Raw genomic sequence first — 20,154 nt, forward strand, 5'->3', positions numbered from 1 at the left:
TCTAAAATCAATAAAGGAAAAAAAATTTTTTAAGAACAATAGAAGATAAACTGGATAAGCCAAAGAAATGAACAAAGGAGAGAGGGAGAGAGCTAGGTCCCAGGTCAAAGAATCAGTCCCCAAGGCAGCGGCACGGCGAGCAGAGGCCAGCCTTAGAGGTATGTAACTATGAAAGGACAGCGTCCTGGTGACTCCCTCACTCGCCTGTACAAGTGTCTACTGAAGATGTACCTGTGCCAGGCACTCTGTTGGCCGCTAGATTTACCAAGAAGAATGAGGGGGCCACAGTCAAGGGCAGTAGCTTACAACTCTGGCTACCCATTGTAATCACTTGAGGAGTGAGTTTTTAAAAAGTACACATGCTGATAAAACTAGTATTTGGGCTCTGGCCTGTGTTGCTCAGTGGTTAGAGCGTCAACCCGTGCACCAAAGGGTCTCCGGTTCAATTCCCAGTCAAGGGTACATACTTGGGTTGCAGGTTCAATCCCTGGCCCCAGTTGGAACATATGGGGGAGGCAACCAACCAATGTGTCTTTTTTACATCGATGTTTCTCTCTCTCTCCCTCCCTGCCTCCTTTCCATTCCATCTAAAAATCAATGGAAAAAATATCCTTAGATGAGGATTAACAACAAACACACACACACGCACACAAAACACTGATGTTTGGGTCTATACTCCAAGGATTCTGATATAGTTGGTCAGGGTTAGGACCTGGTCTCAGAACTTTTAATAGCTCCCCAGATTCTAATGTGCAGACTTGAAAATCACTAGCAGGACATGATGCATGGGCTCAGTGTCAAAGGAGGAAGAGGAGCAAGCCATAGGAGGGAGGGAGGAGGGGAAGGAAAGGTACCAAAAAAAGGGAACAATCTGAATTTAGAGACCTCCCCATTGTTCAATATGAGCAGAAGGTTATAGTGAGGGGGGTAATGCAGATGGTGGAGGTCCTCCTACACCAAACCAAACTTCTAGGTAGTGGGAAGTCGATCAATGCTATTAGACTGGGGCAGACGTGGTCACAGCTGGGTTTACCCCAACTCTCCATGCATTTTTTCTTACCTCCTGAGATGGCCATCACTTCTACCTGGGGATGGGACTACAGAGAGGCTTTGAAGAGGTGCGGGCTTTGCCTCCTTAGGAAACGGAGCTGCCCCAGGAGGGGAGCATATTTCTGGACTCTCTGCCATGGGCAGTCTTCAACCAGCACTCATCCAGAGGTGCACTCCGTTTCCTACTGTCTTAAAGAACAACAGCCCTTTTTCGGTAACTTAATTTCATTATGTGATCTTGCTACAATGCTGAGAATTAATTCCTCAGGGAACCAGTTGTAGTTCATTTGGAGACTGATACAAAAATCTGAAGGTGAAACAGACTATGGATCATGCCACAGAAAATGGTGGGACTGTCACCAAAGACTTCAGATGGAAAGCCATTCCATGTGCTGCTCCAGGGACAAACCACTAAATAATTCAATTGACCTGATCATCATGCCTAGCCTCTGTTTTTGGAGACTACGTCCGCTGCAGAGAAAACTGTAGAAATGAAGATGGTTTGGGTTACTAGGTGGGACAATTCATAAGAACTATCCCATCCTTCATGTATGGGAAATGAATATCTTTCAAGTAAATAAATAATAATAAAATAACAGCAACAAATAATTCCTGAATAGCTACCTATATAAAACACAGTGCTTTGCGTGTACCATTACAATATCCATGCAAGGTCTCCGAGTTGATGAGGCCGAGACAACTGAGGCTGAGAGCACTTTGGTCACCTGCCCAAGGTCACAACTAAGTTTTCATGATGTACCTTTAACTTTACCCTTCTATTCTAGTCAGTGGGTGAATCTGTGCTCCTTTGTGCTCCAGAAAGGATGACTGCTTGACTATCTCATCAGTGGCTATAAGAGGCACTTTTCCTGCAGTGTCTAAGAAAAGCACCAAAACCTATCATGATTCTTTCCATGGGAGAAATGCCAGCTCCCTCTGTGACCTGAATTGCATGGAAACAGCACAGTGTCATCCAGTGAGCTGCTCCGTCAGAGAGAGAATAACCCTTCTGAGATGCCATGCACCTAAACAGCATGGCACTGGAATGTAAATAATGAATAGTCAATGGTAATGGGCATCCTCTGGCTTTAGGCCCCTCGTAGCATATCAGGAGACTAGAACTGGATGACACCTTAGAGGTCACCTGACACAACGCCAGCTTTTCAACGATGAGAAAACAGGTTGGTTAACATATCTCCAAGGAAGATGGGGCAGAGTGAGAGGTAGAACCCTGGTCTCCGACTAGCAGACGTGTGTTTATCACCCTGGAAGCTCAGATACCCTGGTTCCTCCAACACTCTCATTTCCTCGTGAGAAACTGGACTTTTCCCACAGGGAAGCTGTAAAGAAAATAGGTTGTTTTCTTATTCTCTACCGATAATTTGAAGTGCTCCCCCTATTTGTCGGTGACTCAGCCGGGCAGTCCCATCAGTCCCAGACAGATATGGGAATGGAAGAGGGTCAAACACCTGGGCCCTTCTGGTACATAAATCATTCTATGAATGCAAATGATTTAGCAGTTAGACAGGTGGTTTCTCAGAGCAAGGAATGCCCATCTTACCAATGCTTATCGATGATTTAGAAGGACCAAACAGCTTCCGTCACACTGTGGAGTGCCAATGCTGGTGTCATTAATATGCAATTATACATGTCTGGAGCAGATCACTAAGAGTTTGCTTTCTAAATAAATCACTTCATGCAAAGCTATAGTTTAGATGTCATTTTCATTTCATAAAAGGATTCATCATAGTGTACCTTTAAAAGCTAGCTTTGTTCATGCTTTAATTTATGACTCCATTCAAAGAGATGTGATTGCCTCACAACTTGCCAGAAACACATCTTCTGGATAAAACAAGGTGCTTGTCTCTGCCTCAGAATGCCATCCTTGATCCACATCTACTTTGACTGCTTGGCTCCTAGAAATCAATGGAAGTCTTTGCTGAGATGGAATTTTACTTCGGGTAGTGTGGGACCTCATGAGGACTTACACCCAGGATTACAGTCTGACCAGAAATAAAGTACCCGAGGCTGAGAAGGGTACTGTGAATAAACATTTTTCAACAGTTGTCATTCCCGGTAGAAAGGCAAGATTTCTAGGCTGGTGATAAGAGAACAGAAAGAACAGGCTTTGACAGCCCAGACTGTTAGCAGCTAAAGTAAACCAGCATGAGAAAAAAAAAAGAAGAAGAAGAAAAAGAAAGGAAAGAAAGGGGGGGGGGGGGGACAAGACCACAACCACTAAGCCACCAAGTTAGACTGAGTGACAGAAATACATGGAGAAATCCTGACAATGCAAATCTCTTTATCATCTCACAGGAAGTCTGTTTTTGACAAGTGTTTCTGTTCACCCACCACAAATCTCCAGTTATGATGACAGGCATAGGAGGATGAAATGCCCTATTTTCAGACACCTACAGGCCAAACGAGGAATAGAAACCAGAAGGGATGCAGCTCCCAGGTCCTGGAATTTAATTACCGGATCGCCAGCTTTGGACCTGATTTCATTAAATTCAGGTAAAGGACCAGCCACACAGTGTCCTTCTCATGCAAGGTACATGGCTACGCAGAACCGGCCACTGCCGCGTCCTTCCAGCCAGGACGAGTCTGAAGGCTTACAGAGGCCCCAGGTCGGAAGTTTGCTGTGCAGGGCTCCGCCAAGCAGCACCCCTGCCCGGGGCTCCCGCCCTCTGCTCCCCCGGGGCCAGAGGACACTATCCCCGCCACCCCAGAGCACACCGAGAAAAAGCCAGCTCACCCCAGGAAGGGAACGTGCAGCCCGGGAGGCCCTTTCCCTCCACGCCTCCCGCTCATTTCGTCTCGGCGCCCCCGGACGGGCGGCCCGGCGGAATTCAGAGAGAAAGGCAAAGGGGGACTTACCTAACTCCTCCGGGTTGTAAGGCACGGGAGAAGCTTCCACGAACTCACTGTCTGGAGGAAGAAGAAAAACAAAACAAAAATAGGATCGTAACCATTCAGGGCGAATCAATGAAGCATCAGTTACGCGCAGGTCCCTAGAAAAGCGCGGTTTCTCTCCCAGCGATCAGAATCCGTGAACCCGGAGCCACGCGGGCTCCGGGACGCCCGGTCCACGAGGGATAAGAAATTGCCAAAGACACTCCGGGGACAGTTCGGCAGGGACCGAGCGTCTCCGGCAGGTGCGCGCCAACTTTCCGCAGGTGCGACCCGCGGCTGCCCGGGCCGAGCGCGGGCCGTGACCTCAGCCTCAGCCTCAGCCCGCCGAGCTCATCGCTGCATCTGCCGGGCCTCGCGCCGACTCCCCAGCGCCCAGAAGCCCCAAAGTTTTCCCGGAGGCGGGAGGGCGCTCGGTGGCAGCAGCGCCAGCTCCCGGCGCCCATCCAGCCGGGCGCCCCGGCTCCGTTGCTAGGCGACCGCGGCTGTCACGCTGGGCAGCAGCGCGCGCGCTTCCTCCCAACTCCGGGTTGGAGGGTGTCCTCTCCCACCCCTTGACCATTTGTTAAAAATTAGAGCATAACCAGTTCTAAAATGATTCCTGCTCTTTTGAATTGCGTCCGTCCTACTCCGATGCATGGGAAATCGTTTGTTCTGTGCTCGAGGGGAGAGACAGGATTTTTAGAGCTTGCATTATGTCTTGCCGCAAGGGAGGAGGAGCTTCGGGAGCTTCAAGTGCTCCCACTCCTTTTTCGTGTACCTGAATTCTAACTTAGGTCCAAACAATGTTTCTTCCCCTTAGGACACCACCTGGTTCAAGCAGAGAAGGTAATGTCTCCATTTCGCAGGTAGGGAAACTGAGCTTCGGAAGTTAGGTAACTTATGGATGACTGCACAGCACTGTGATGGGGCCTGCCTGCCTGCCTGCCTGCCTGCCTGTCTGTCTGTCTGAGGGGAGCAGAGCAGTGTTCCCTACTATATAAAGAGTTGAGCAGTTTCAAATACGTAATGTAGAAACAGAAGTTATGGTTTGAGGGTAAGAGTTGTACTAAAGTAATGCATGTCCGATGGTGGGAATCTCCCTCTCTGGGTCAGCCGCCTGAATAACTGAAGAGGTTGCATTATGCATTTTTCTCCTGGACTAACTGACTACCCTGCCTGGGAGGCCCCTGGGCTTTGGGGATGTGCTCCAGAGAGAGAGCCCCCACCCATGCAGGAGGAATTAAGAGGAAGGTAGAAGCAAACATGGAAAGTTGTTTCTCTTCTCTGTCCTTCTCATTGGAGACTGACAGTTGGAGTCAACAGTCTGGGCAACCTGTTGGGGGCCTCTGTAATCTCAAAGTGATCAGATCACCAGCTGCTGCAGCCTGAGGGCCCCCGGACCTGTGCCAATGTGCTCTGGTTCTGCAAATACTTAGCCATCTATGGTTTCTCCACTGTAAGCTTTCAGTTTACAAATTACCTTGGCGGGCAAATTACCTAGCCAGCATTGCGGATGGGGAAGCAGCCATTCCTGAGCTGCCTAGCCTATCTCCCCATCTCCTTTCTTCCCACTCCTGACAGTCCGAGCTCCCAAATCCAAGAAGTGAATGTGCTTGGGTGAATGTTTGCACACGTCACTCTTTCCCCTCCCATCTCCTAGAATCCTCCCATTTGTCCCCAGGGATTCATGGCTTGTCACCAGAAAAATCCCCAATATTCTCAGCTTCTTATCTGAATATTTCTTTTAAGTTCTCACTCTGATCAAAACCTGGCTATCTCTGAAAATAACAGACCATATTACCCTACTTACCACAGCCATCTACAAACTCTTGGGTTGTTCTACCTCGTTCCTTGAAGATGTTGGCATCTGGCTCACTGTCAGTTTCCCCAATACAATTCCCATGAACATTCTTATTTTCAAATCTACCTAATGGACCCTTCTCACATTCTGGTCTCTCAATTCTTCAACATCCTCTCCCTTCCTTGACCTCCAGCTGTCTCAGCTCTCTGCTCTCATAGTGGCATCATTCACAAATCTCAGTGCCGAGCGTTCCATTCTCCACCCACCACTTCCTACCTTTTCAGTTTATTCTCTTTGTTATCTTAATTAATGTCCCCTTGACCCTACTAGCTCCAATAACTTACGTGTCCCATGGCCTTTTCTCTGTTCTTTACTTTCTTCATGATCTTCCTTCTGCCTATATCCACCTTAGTTTCCAGGTTAATTATTATCAAACTGTACTAGCCAATGTTGAGGAGAATTCTGTATTATATAGTTAAATCAAATTGTCCAGTTTCATTATTATCATTTCTCTTTTATATACATACTCAAATCTATGTCCCCCTCTCTCCATATTACTTCCTTGAAAAAACCATAACCCTGATAAAGTCTAATTCTTTACCTTCTCTCTGCCAGCACCCAGAGAGACATAATGAGAGAAGCATGCTTCCTGGTCTTATTTTCAGCGTGTGACCACTAACCTCAGGTGGACCACAGTGCAGTCAGCAGTCACTCTACATGTGCCTGGTTTCCTTACTCTCCTGCTCTCTTGTTACTGTGGATGAACCGTCTGTGCTCCATCTAAGGCCAACTCCTCCATCGTGGATCAAAGCTTGTACCCTCCCATGTGACTTTTCCCCCTCCCAACCTAAATTACTGTTTTCCTCTGTTCTAGAGAATTCCCATCAGTATACAGACAGGCTACTTACTATGTTTCTATCTTAAAAAAAAAAAAAAAAAAAAAAAAGTCTTTTCTTGACTTCACCTCTCTCTCCAACTACTATTCTCAATTCTCAGCTGCCCTTTGCAACAAAATTCATCAAAGAATTGTCTACACTCATTTTATCTATTTCTTCCTTTTGCTCTTAGACAAACAAGCTTCTAGCTCACCACTCTTCCAAAGTACCTCTTGCTAAGGTCAAGATGGCCTTGCCATTGCCAGTTCCAATGGTCAGTTCTTGGTGCTAAGGGCAGCTTTTGACCCACTGATCCCATGAATGGATGGGCTCAGATGGACTTTCTGCAGGATCAGTCTCCTCCATTTCCCCATCACACTGAGAGGCAACTAGCATTTGTGTTCCAAGAGAGACAGTGTGCAGAAGGCTGTGGGGTCAGCCAGGCCTTGGTCCTAATACCAGCTCCACGATTAGCTAGTAATTTAATTTCTGCCAACCTGTTTTCTAAAAAAATAAAGATAATAATTATATCTAACCCATAAGGTTGTGGTCAGAGTACAATATACTAATTCATGTAGAGCTCCTGGAAGAAAGACTGTCACATTGTGAAGATCAAGATTACTTATTATTGGATGGCATATGCCTTTTACAGCTGAGTGAGCAGGCTCTTTAACAACTTTGAATTACTGAAAGGAGTCACAAACCACAGACTTTGCTTCAAATTAAAGCCAATGTTATACTGTCCCCACTTTTAGCCTGTGAGTTGGCTGGAAAGTTGGTTATATATTGCCCAGCCAGTGTGGCTCAGTGGTTGAGCATCGACCCATGCACCAGGAGGTCCCCGGTTTGATTCCCAGTCAGGGCACATGCCCGGGTTGTAGGCCTGATCCCCAGTGGGGGGCATACAGGAAGTGGCCAATTGATTTTCTCTCTCATCGATGTTTCTGTCTCTCTCTCCCTCTCTCTCTAAAATCAATAAAGAAGAAAGTAAATAAATAATAATAAAAAAAAAAAAGTTGGTTATATAGAGCTGGTACCAGCTATTCCCCATAGGAAGATCATTGCAAATGTTCCACCCAGCGATTAGGATTTGGAGCCTGCCCAGCTATTCTAACTCACCATGGACTCCCCCCCCCCCCAAACTGATGACTCATAAACTAAGAACTTTTCTTACAGCATTTTAGTTATTTGAATTTCCTAATCAACTGAAGGTTAATGAGAAAATATTCTTCTTGTTTCAATATTTGCTCTTGAAATTTTTTCTAAAATATATGATTCCAATTTTCTATCTTAGGAAGCAGAGCAAACAGTAATAATTCCTGTTAATGAAACAAACCTTTATGGGAAATTTGCCATGGTTCCAGGTACTGCTAGGCATTGCAGATACAAAGGTGATCAGAACAGGGTCCTGCCCTCAACTCTCTCACCTTCCAATAAGGGATTCCACATCAGAGGACCTGATTGGACCTCAGGGAGTATCCAAAGTGTCGAGCCACACTTGACTTTACTAAGCCTCTTATAAAGAAATGGTTCTGTTGGAGGGTCACTGAATTATAAAGGACAGTGCCTAATTTAAGTTTATTAGGGGGCAATCTCAGGGATGTTCTTAAGCCTCTCAGAGCCTCAGCTTTCTGACAATAATACTTAACTCATTGGATTGTCAGGGGACACCACACAGGTAGAGTTTGAGACAGACCAAGCATGGTGCCGGGCACACGGCAGATGCTCAGTCAGTGTTCCTTTCTCTCCCACGTAGCAAACGTGAGTCCCTCTTCTGACCGTCCTGGGAGGAAAGTGAGCTCCTGCGGCCATGGCCCCTGCAGACAGAAAGAGGGAGTCCTTCCTCCTATGTCTAGAGCAGTATTTAGGAGACAGTGGGGCATGTGGAGAGAAAGCAGCAAGAAGGAACTATTCCTGAGACTCAGGTTTTTCACAGAAACAGATTACACAGGAGGCTGATGCCTAATGTCCACTCGGACTATTGCCCTGCTCTATCATAAGTTGAATTGGTTTTTAGGAGCTGCACTGGGAACCCAACCCCTAGCTTTAATATTCATATATATAAAATATAAAATTATATCTATTATATTACAATATATAACAACATATAATTTTAATTTTCATTATATAAGCAAATAATATATGTTCAAGGTAAAGGAAAGAACATTGAATGCAGATGGTTATAAACTGGAAAATGGAAGTCCTCTTTCTCATTCTATCGCAGTCTCCACCTCCCAACTGAAACACTACCCACAGCTTCTTGTGTGTCCTGGTAGAGGTTTCTTTAGGCATATTCAAATGTGTATATAAATTTGTCAAATAAGCTGGACATCACATTCTAGATTTCAAATTAAAGAGAATACATTTTTAAATAAAAAACTGGTCCAACTTCAATGATAAGCTGGGGTGTGACTATTTTTTGACAAGAAAGTATACAAAAAGCCATAGGGGAAAAAAAAATCTTTTCAACTAGTAGAAAACAGTCAAATTTGGAACTAAATTTTGGCATTTAAAGGGTTATGGTTCAGTTATCTGGACAACCCAATCAGAACCCTCCTTCCTCGACAAATGAAGTATGATCATAGCGATATTAAACATATTCTGGATTCAAAGAAATTCTTAGCTTCATTTCCAGAGCCAAAAGCACACTCCAAGTGCTTTTGGAGGGAAGAGGTGTTCTTGGCCTAAGGTCCATCAGCAATGCCCTGCTTATAGTGCAGGGACTGGGAGGGCCATCGCCCCTGGCCGACCTCTGCTGCAGAGGCAGCAGGGACTGTCTTCATTACAGGCCATGCGTGGAGGAAAGACCACAGAGAGGGCCACTGTTGCTGTCCCCAGCCAGCCTTTCTGGGCTGCTTTGACTCCTGGGTCCTCAGGGCCTACACAGCTCCTTGGCCAGTAGAAAAGAGGATGAGATGAGTCTCACACAGACTCCAAGAAATGGGTGAAGGGATAAACGCCACATGGGAAGAAGGGTATTTTTTATACAAGGTATGGTATCATACCCTTTACAAATGTATAACAACAAGTTAGAATGGTAGCTAGAGGCCACTAGGATCTGTACACACCCTTCCCAAATCCAGCCCCTGGAAGGTCACCAATTTCAAACCTGAAAGACTGAAAGAAGTGAGCTGAGCCCTCTCTCTGCCTTACTCTCCTCTAGGGCATTGTCCTTTGCTCATCTTCTCTGCAGGTCGTTGCCGGACTCCTGGAGGTCCTTGCTGCTTAACAGCAGAACAAGTGGAGAAGCAATGCTCACTCTCCCCCCTCCTCTCCCTGGGGAGTGTGGGCAGGGCTGAGGGAGGAGGGGAGGGTGTGGCCTGGCTGCCTGAGCACAGCATGACTCCGGTCTGTCACCTTGTCTCTTATCTGCATCCTCTTAGGACAAGCCAACAGGGGACACCAAGGACAAATGTAAGCTCACCCATAAGGTTTCATCAAAAATAAATTTGTACTTAATTGGGTCATAGCATGAGCTCCAGGGCTAAATTAGTCAAAAGGAAATTTCTCCTTTTCTTAGGGTTTAATATATTTTTTCTTTTAGCACAACCCCACATTTTTATAATACTTGATGAAAGGCAGAAAAAAAAAAAAAAGTTGTTTGAGTTCCCTTAAAGGAAAATCAAGTCTCTGCCCTGGCCCAGTTTTGCTCAGTGGTTAGAGTGTCGGCCCACGGACCAAAGAGTCTCAGGTTCAATTCTAGTCAGGGGCACATACCTCAGTTGCGGTTTGGTCCGTGAGGGAGTCAACCAATCAATGTATCGATGCGTCTCTCTCACATCGATGTTTCTCTCTCTCTCTTTCTCTCTCTCTCTCTCCCCTTACCTCACACTATCTTAAGATAAATGGAAAAATATCCTCGGGTGAGGAGGAAGGGAAGGGAAGGGAAGGGAAGGGAAGGGAAGGGAAGGGAAGGGAAGGGAAGGGAAGGGAAGGGAAGGGAAGGGAAGGGAAGGGAAGGGAAGGGAAGGGAAGGGAAGGGAAGGGAAGGGAAGGGAAGGGAAGGGAAGGGAAGGGAAGGGAAGGGAAGGCCCTATAGGAAGAATAGTTAACTGTATGTCACCTAAAAAAGAAATCATTATCAATACAGGCCAAGAAATGATATGCTATTAAGTCTGACAGAAAGCCAAGGATTCATTTTGGTTAAAATGCTAAATACGTTTTCTGAAAACTTCAAATACCAATGCAGTAGTTGCTATTAGCAAAAGCAAGGTGTTTTATGAACTACATAAACAAATTGAATGCATCTAGCCCCCCAGGATTCCTGTTGCCAACTATGGAATAGAGATAAAGATTGAAAAGACTGCTCACTCAACATCACATCAAAGGAAATAAACTCTGGCTGAGCCAAGAAGCTACTGGAAGGTGTATGTGGACATGAATCAGAATAAAGAACCATTCCAAAAATACATACAGAAAAAGGTCCCTGCAGAGGAAAATCATACACTGCCAACTCACACTCAGATCTACTGAGCGAAATCAAACAACATACCCTGTGTTAAGATTAAGTGCAAAAGCATTTGCTGCAATTGAAATTTATGATTAAAGAAAAGAAATCCACAGGAGGAATGTGAGTTTCTGCTGACATACAGAGACCACTCTGATCTCGCATTTTTCACCTCATCATTCCAGACAGAGGCCTGAGAGGGAATCGCTTCTCTCGGGGACTGGAGATAGAGTCTTCTCGGCTGTACAAGGGCCTCTCTTCTTTCATATTAAAATGGTTTTCCAAGAAACTACATTCTTAGCAGTTAGCATATTATAGATGCTGGAGGGAGAAGCAGAAGCCTGGGTTCCAGCCCGAATCCTGCCACCAGTCTTCGATAAGTGTCCAAACCTATCCGGACTGTGATCTGCTCTATAAAATAAACAGACCTTTATGAAACTTGTTTAAACTGATGCCAATCAGAGATCCTGGATAACAGATTCCATTGTATTAGTCCTTTTACCATACCTGATGCAAAACAAATAGACGAAAAGGACCAAGCATCGCACAGAAAGGTAGAGATGCCCAGAGTGTTGCCTTTGAAACAGACAGAGGATTGAAATGGACAGAGCATAGCTCCGAGGTATGAAAACCTGAGTGTGAGTGTGAGCTCTGCTGGCTTTGTTGGAAGAGCTTGGCTTAGTTATCCTGTCACATTTCAGGACTCAGTTTCCTCGTCTGCAAAGTGGAGGTAATAACTACTTGACAAGAGTTCAATGAGGATTTCAATAAAATAAAGTAATATCCATGGCAGTGCTTGAAACACAAACTGCTCTGAGAAAGAGTTCCTTCCTTCCTTCCTGCCTTCCTGCCTTCCTGCCTTTCTGCCTTCCTGCCTGCCTGCCTGCCTGCCTTCCTGCCTTCCTTCCTGATGTGTTAAAACCCTACCTGACCTTGAGAGGCAGGCACCCAAAGGGAAATCTGCTCCTTCCTGGTTTTATAACCACAATGGGAAGAGCACCACTGACTTCTGAGATGCACCTGGCCCCCACTGCCAGGTTGTATTTCCCAGGCTTCCTGCCTCTCCCCTGAAGAAGAGCTTACGCAGGTTGAGTCCCCTGGCAAGAGTGGATAACAGCAGGAACCCCAAACAGCTGAGTGAGCATACCTATAATAGGGAAAGTGTTTTATAGATTCACTCAGAAGGGCTGCAGAGGCCTCCCCATCTGCACCAATCCCCATACTTATGATGTAGCAGCTGGCAAATCGAAGCAGCAGCCACATCAGCTTGCGATGCGACAATCAGAAACAATCTAGCCCAACACGGGCCCCCTTCTGTTTTGTGTGTCAGGCATTGCATATGATTTCACTTGGAAAATGTCTTCCAGACCTTTATAATAAGTTTGCAGAACCACTGGCCCAAGTCCTTGAGGGTATTTTTAGGAAAGCAGGAGGCTGGAGTGGTGGAGGGACTTTCCTCCAGAAGCTTCGTATCACCCCCAGACCTCCGGGATTCTCCCCAGGTAGTTTCCTGGAGGCTGTCCCATCTTCCTGGCAGCCTGAGATGCTCTGAGGATAATACAAAAGCAGATGTTGCGTGGATTTGCTCCAGCTCAAGGCCTATGACTCACCAGGATGACTGAGCCTCCCTGGCAGACAACGCCATTCTTGGAGGACTCCATGAAGCCAAGAAAAAAAACCCAAGACCTGGACACTTCCAGGACTTTCCCTAGGACTTCACTAGAAATGTCAACCTCATTCGCCCACATGAGGCCTCAGGGATGGAGCAGCTGGCCCCAGCCTGTGGGGGGCGAAGTGGGACTGGGGTAGGGGTGTGGAGAGGCTCTCAAGCAGGTAGGTCAAGGCGTCGGCAATGCACTCGCTGAGAAGCCACAGCAGGGTTTGGATGAGAATTTGCAACAGCCCTGCTCAGAGCTAGTTCTCTTTTCTACTGTGGCAATGAAAAGTAACTAGCGATAAAAATCTGTAACTGGCCCTGGCCAGTTTTGCTCAGTGGTTAGAGCATTGGCCTGTGGACTAGAGAGGCCCGGGTTTGGTTACCGTTGAGGGCATGTACCTTGGTTGCAATTTGTCCTTGGCCCTGGTTGGGGTTGTGTGGGTGGCAATCACTCGATGTGTCTTTCTCACATCAATGTTTCTCTCTCTCTCTCCCTCCTTCTCTCCCACCAGCTCTATCTGAAAATAAATGCAAAAATGTCCTCAGGTGAGGATAAAAAAAAAAAAATCTGTAACTTCCCAGCTGGTGTGGCTCAGTGGTTGAGCGTCGACCCATGCACCCAGAGGTCTCTGGTTTGATTCCCCGTCAGGGCACATGCCCAGGTTGTGGATCCAATCTTCAGTATGGGGCATGCAGGAGGCAGCTAATCAATGTTTTTTCTCATCGATGTTTCTACCTTTCTCTCCCTCTCCCTTCTTCTCTCTCTAAAAATCAATAAAGAAAAAAATTTTTTTAAAAATCTATAACTGACCAGCAGATGAGAAGGCAGAATAGGGAGTGTTGGAGGATTAATCGAGGGGCAAGAGCCTACAGTGATTTGGGATTAGGCAGACCTAGGCTTAAATCCCCATGCTGCCATTTTCCAGCCAAATGACTGTCCGTGCTCAAGTTTCTCCCCCTCCTCTGGCTCAGTTTCTTCATTCATAAAATTAGAATAAGGTGGTTGTGAGGATGAGTTGAGACGGTCTGTATCTACACAAAAAAGGCTTAGCATATGTCTGGTACAATGTATCTACTGAATCCTACAATTTTTATTTATAATTTGTCCAAATTTGCAATTTGTTTCTGAGTGTGAGTTCCCTTATCTCACTTCAACTTTTCACCAGGTTCCCATTTGGGTGCTCTACCTAGCCCTTTTACTGCCTGAGCCCTTGCCCTGAACTTCAGCCCATGCCTCTGAGAGCCACCCTGATACAACTACCCACAAGGAGTTTCAAATTTCAGCCACATCGATTCCTTGTTACGGTGCTTTACCCACATTCGGCAATACTACCTAAGCTCCATCATCACAGACTGACTGTCTCGGCGGGGGCCAGATATCCTGGTATCTGTTGCCCATGAGATCTAAGCTTCTCCATCAGCCCAATAAGCTCATTACTTACAAGAGCAATGTCTCCCCATCAGGCAGATCTAGGCACGGGTCTGGCTCCCCGTCTTCCTAGACTGCCATGCCCCAAAGATTGCAGATTCATGGCATGGTGGACTCATGGATGCTGGCAGTGCTGGGAACCGGTTACAGTAAGTTGTTTCTACGCAACCCTTTGTGACAGTGACCTCTAAGCCTTCTTTTAGTTCTAAAATTCTATGATGGATGATTCTGTTCCTAGGTTACAAAAACACTGGCCACACCTACTTTCTTTGTCTCCTCTCCTTCCATCTTTGGAGCACAAGTCTGCAGTCACTGAATGAAATGCATAGCTGTGCTGAAAGTTAGGTGACGTGCGGCAGTGGTGCCAGGAGCAGTTGTGCAACTAGTCAGTTGCCACCGTCTAAAAGGCTCTCAGTGAGAGCAGAGATATGCAAAGGATGTGGTCCTGCCCCTAGTTCACCTATTCACCCATTCATTCACTCTTCAAACCACCCGTCATCAAATATACATTGAGCATGTGACAGGCTACTTGGGAAAGGGATGCAAAGGAAAGCAGAACCAGACATCTGTCCCAAGAAGCTCACAGCTATCTAAAAGCACTGTGACACAGGAATCTGCCAGTTCTGTGGCAACACTGGAGACCTCGCATTCAGACCAGGACGGGGTGGGTGGGTGGCAGCAGCCGGAAGAGATCCTGGAGCAGATGACTTAAGCTGAAGCTTCAAGGATGAGTAGAAGCTGGTCAAGTGGCAGGCGCATAGTAATGGCAGCCTTTGCAAAGGCTGACAGGTGTGTGAAAGCTTGAAGTACTTAAGGGTCCACAGGCAGGTCAACACTGTGATGAGGAAGCGGTTTGTTTCTAGTCATTAGCAACAGGAGATGCATCTAGAGAGGCAGGCAGAAGTCAGATCAGGAAGGGCTGTGTGTTGAGCCGAGGAGGTTCAACTTTATTCCATGGGCTGTGACGAGATACTGGCCTAAGAACCTCTTTTAAAAAGTGGCTGGGCTGGAGTGTGACAGGGCACAGGGGTGAACAGCTGTTGGGTTTTGGCCGGACTGCATCCAAGCGTCTCTTCACAGTACTGACCTTCCCTTTGGAAAACATCCCACTGTGTGGAGCAGTGTTGGTTGAAAGATGTAGCTGGTGCACTGCAGAGACTCAGTCAATACTTGTTGCTGGATAAGTTACCCTATTTTAGAGATGGGGCACAGCAGAGAGAGTAGTCTGGTGACCCCTGTGTCTCCTTCTTCCTCTCCCTCTCCCTCTTGTATTCCCAGTGCTTGGCACATAGTAGATACTCAACATTTATCGAGTGAATGGATAAACAAACAAAAGAGAGGCATACCCTTACTAAAAACATCCTGTGAATGTGTTTACCTCAGTGGGCTTCGATCTCCCCATCCACAGACTGGCTCCTACCACCAAAGTAGATCTCCATTAATTTGGGGGGATGGGGAAAGTTGAACTCTTAAACCTGACAGAGGACCACAGCTCTGTGTCAGGGTTATAGTTCTTACATGTATGCTCCACTCCAGGACAGTAACAACATCCCCATCATTTAATGTGAGTTGCATTAATCAGATGCTAGGACAGGGAAAAAGAAGGGAAGGTGAGCTGACCTACTGTTTGTACTGATTACATTATCCTCAACCTTGATCCTTGCAGGGGAGAAGAGAGGAGAGGAGGGGAGGGGAGGGGAGGGAGAGGCGGAGAGGGGTGGGAAAGGGAGACAAGCAGGAGCACAATTCCTGACACAGATTAGGAACTCAAAGGTATGTGACTAATTTCCCAGCTGGCTAGGGCTCAGCAAATGACAGCTTACGTGACTCATGGTCCTTATCACAGCCCTGTGAGGTACACACTCTTACACTCATGTTAGAACTGAGGACATGACAGATTTTTCTCAAGGCCACATAGCTTGTAAGTAGAATACTTAGGATCTGAACCCAGGTCTGCCTGACTCCAAAGTCCAGGCCGTCTCCTCTCTACTGGCTACCTTTGAAATGACAAATGGCACTGGGCACCTGCTGAGCACAGCTGGGTTGACACAATGAGTGCAGGAGTTGATGAGTACCATGTGTATCAGGGACATTAAAAGCAGCCATACCCCCTCTGGTGTTGGCAAAATGATGAATTCCGGTATGAGACAACCAGGTTCCTTCCTCCAAAGGCCATTTTTCACCGAGGTCCATGCTTCTGGCAAGTATGTGCAGCTCTCACATCAAATAAAATCTCTAAAATAAATGATGAGCACAAAAAATGGACATGAATTAGTATTGATGCTCTCTTGGGAAGGGGGTCTTTCTTGAAGAAAAGTAGTCAGTTTCTAGTTTATTATGTTTATTTTTTTTAAATGTTTTTATTGATTTCAGAGAGAGAAAGGGAGAGGGAGAGATAGAAACATCAATGAGAGAAGATAAACATCTATTGTCTGCCTCCTCCACGCCCCCTACAGGGGATCGAGCCCACAACCCAGGCATGTGCCCTGACCAGGAATCCAATCAGTGACTTCCTGGTGCATGGGAAGATGCCTAACCAACCTAGCCACACTGGCTAGGCTATTATGTTTCTTTAATATGCAAAGATTGTTGTCAAGATATGGGTATGGCCTGAGTGTGAGATCTTCCAATGAGGCTGCTCAAGTCTGGGAGCCATTGTTTCTCTCTCCACCAGTTAGCAAATGTTTGTTAACTGAGCAACTATTACATGCCAGGCTTTGAGTAAGGAAGTTACTATTTAGTTCTGCATATTTTGTAAACTCCTAGAATTTCAGTGTCAGATACAGTGGAGTCTCAATTACATAAAAATAAATAGGTAAATATCAGATATGTCTGGAAAACAGACTGGAAAAAAAAATTTTTTTTATCCTCACCCGAGGACATTTTTTTGTGATATTTTGTTCAGATAGAGTGGGAGGGAGACAGAGAGAGAGAAACATCGACGTGAAAGGGACACATCGAGTGGTTGCCACCCACACAGCCCAACCAGGGCCAGGAAAAACTGCAACCGAGGTACGTGCCCTTAGCGGGAACTGAACCCGGGTCTCTCTGGGCCGCAGGCCGATGCTCCAACCGCTGAGCCAAACCGGTCAGGGCCAGACTGGAAAAATTTTTTTTCTTTTTTATCCTCACTCGAGGACATTTTTCCATTTTTTGTTCAGATAGAGTGGGAGGGAGAGAGAGAGAGAAACATTGACGTGAAAGGGACACATTGAGTGGCTGCCACTCGCACGACCAACCAGGGCCAGGGACAAACTGCAACCGAGGTACGCGCCCTTAGCAGGAACCAAACCCGGGTCTCTCTGGACCGCAGGCCGATGCTCTAACTGCTGAGCCAAACCGGCCAGGGCTGGAAAATTTTTTGAATTAAAAAGTTGTAAGTTGCCCTGGCCGGTTTGGCTCAGCAGCTGGAGCATCGGCCTGCGGACCAGAGAGTCCCAGATTCGGTTCCCGCTAGGGGCACGTACCAAAAAAAAAACAAAGTTGTAAGTAGCTATCATTGCATTGGAAATATGAATGCTTTTTATTTTCTTTGTAATTTTCTGTATTTTCCACAATGAACATGCATTCTTTTCATAGTCTAAGAATATATATAATAAATATTATTTTAAAGAAAAATTCCAGCGCCAAGAAGGACCATGGAGACTAATTTTGCATTTCTTCTCGAAAACTATGATAAAAAGCCACAGGTCATGAGGGCCCTTGGCTCTCCTAAAAAGGACACCTCCCTGGCTGCCCACAAGAAGTCCATCCTGGGGAATGTCTACCTATAAACTGTATCTGGGAAGGTACAACTCATGGCCAAACTTCTGCCCACATTATAAAGAGATCTTCCCGCCGCGCCGCGGTCGGCAGATCCTCAGGTGGACGTGGCTGAATAATTGGACATGACTGATAGACCTAATCAGTGAATGCTGCAAGTGGAGCACCCACATGGCAGAAATCCTGTTGGCCTCATTACGATGGGCAGCCATTATCATTTGTTGTAATCAGAGCACCTGGCTTGACTTGGGCTCCAGAATGCTGTTCAAAGTGGCCCTGCAGCCCTGGCCAGTTTGGCTCAGCGGTTAGAGCGTCGGCCTGCGGTCTGGAGAGACCCGGGTTCGGTTCCCGCTAAGGGCACGTACCTCGGTTGCAGTTTGTCCCCGGCCCTGGTTGGTCGTGCGGGTGGCAGCCACTCGATGTGTCCCTTCATGTCGATGTTTCTCTCTTTCTCGCCCTTCCTCTCTCTCCCTCCCACTCTATCTGTACAAAAAATGGAAAAAAATCCTCGGGTGAGGATAAAAAAAAAAAAAAAAAAAAAAAAAAAAAAAAGTGGCCCTGCAGCTCCTGCTGCCCGACTGCAGGCATGGCAGACTGACTGGATGTCTGGCCGTCTGCCTAGAGATGTAGTCCTCTTGGGGTTGCAACACACAACCAGAAGTCTCTAGTGTAATACCAGGAGGTACCAAAGCTTGTATAGTGCTTTACTGGGGACTGACTCACTCGGGATTTATGTTCAATCCAAACACCCAAAGTTTCAGAAGGAAATCCTAGACCACGGAGAAAACACTGGGCTCTTCAATAAATCCAGATTTTAGCCCTGACTCTGGCACTAACCGGGTGACTTTGGACAAGGCACTTACTCTCTGGACTTAATTTCTTCAAGGTTAAATGAAAGAGTTAGGACTAGATGTTGTCAAAAGCCTATTTAGTCTGTCAAGACTTGCAGCCTATAATAATATGCTTTTACATACAAAGGCAGCCTCTCCGCCCACATCAGTGGGCTGAGAAATATGTATCATTTATGTATTAGCAAACCGAGATATCAGCCTCAGCAATGAGAGGTGGCTGATTGAGGCCAGAGGTAGTCTGCCATTGGAAAAGAACATGTTCCCTGTCTAGAATAGAAAGCCAGTCTCAGGCATGATCACGCTGGTATCATCATTTAATCAAATGAACTAACTAATTAACATCTTGTATCTTCATCTATTATGAAATAACAGTAACAATAATACAACATCCTTAAAAAGCAACATTTATTTACTGTAGATTGGTCACTCGAAACCATTTCATTAATCCTTGCAGTATCCTTGAGAAGTGAGATTCTAAGAGCTGTGTTTGACAAAAATAGAGCTTTACTGATTAATTAGAGAGTGGTTTTCAACGTAGATTTCCCATCCTTCTTGGCCCAGTGGTCTAGGCACCCACTGGCCCTAGGAAACAGATTTGCAAAATGATATCTTCTGGATGTGTGAAGTTAGGCCTTCACATCCGGGCATTTTATTTTATTAATCTCAACGACATAGGTTCATGTTGAGTGTTTTATTAACTTCAACCTGCAAACCCCACAAATTTCTCTGTTGCCTGAATTTCACACCTCAGCTTGGGAAAGCCAAGCATAAAATGTGAAATGAAACTGCATCAAACACAAGCATTCCGAGGAAGACTTTGAGCAATCCCATCTGTCACTGAACTCTAACGCCATCTCTGTAGTCATAGGAAGTCCCAGAGTGGCTCAGGAAACTGGAGCCTAGAAAATATTTTCCAGGTCTGTGGCCATATAAAACAAGTGACCAGGGTTTTCTATAATGTGTTTAACCTTTATCCAAGTCAAAACTCTGTCAATGGCTAAGTCCATGAAGAAGAAACTAAAGGGAGAAAACATATTAATGCAACCATGGGACTAGAAAGCGAGGAAATACTTTTCTCTAAAGCAGCACACAGCAGTTCAAACAATCACATGTAAGATAAGGTTGGGGGCCTGAGCGGAAAAGCCTACTGAAAACTTAGTTGTAATTCTGTCTCTGAGAAGCACTTTGTGAATATGTTGCACTCCCACATTCATTGCAGCATTATTCACAGTAGCCAAGATATGGAAACAACCTAAGTGTCTTGTTAACAGATGAGTGGCTAAGATGTTACACCACACACACACACACACAGAGGAATATTATTCAGCCATGAGAAGGAAGGCAATCCTTCTCTCTGGGACAACAAAAATGGACCTGGAGGCCCTTACAC

At 46.0% G+C, this 20,154-nt stretch overlaps 1 protein-coding gene across 2 annotated transcripts in view; it reads right to left on the reverse strand.

The window, feature by feature from the left end:
* AMOTL1 (angiomotin like 1) overlaps nt 1-20,154 on the reverse strand; it is a 160,305-nt gene that overhangs the window by 115,245 nt on the left and 24,906 nt on the right. For both annotated transcript variants that reach the window (XM_036258977.1, XM_036258978.1), the window contains exons 3-4: nt 16,260-16,386; nt 3,928-3,978 (exon numbers count right to left, since the gene is read on the reverse strand). In XM_036258977.1, the coding sequence (XP_036114870.1) occupies nt 3,928-3,978; nt 16,260-16,344 (136 nt within the window). In that variant the 5' untranslated portion in view covers nt 16,345-16,386. The remainder of the gene's footprint in view (nt 1-3,927; nt 3,979-16,259; nt 16,387-20,154) is intronic.

This window comes from Molossus molossus, unplaced genomic scaffold, assembly GCF_014108415.1.
Source record: "Molossus molossus isolate mMolMol1 unplaced genomic scaffold, mMolMol1.p scaffold_m16_p_13, whole genome shotgun sequence".
NCBI classification, from domain to species: domain Eukaryota; kingdom Metazoa; phylum Chordata; class Mammalia; order Chiroptera; family Molossidae; genus Molossus; species Molossus molossus.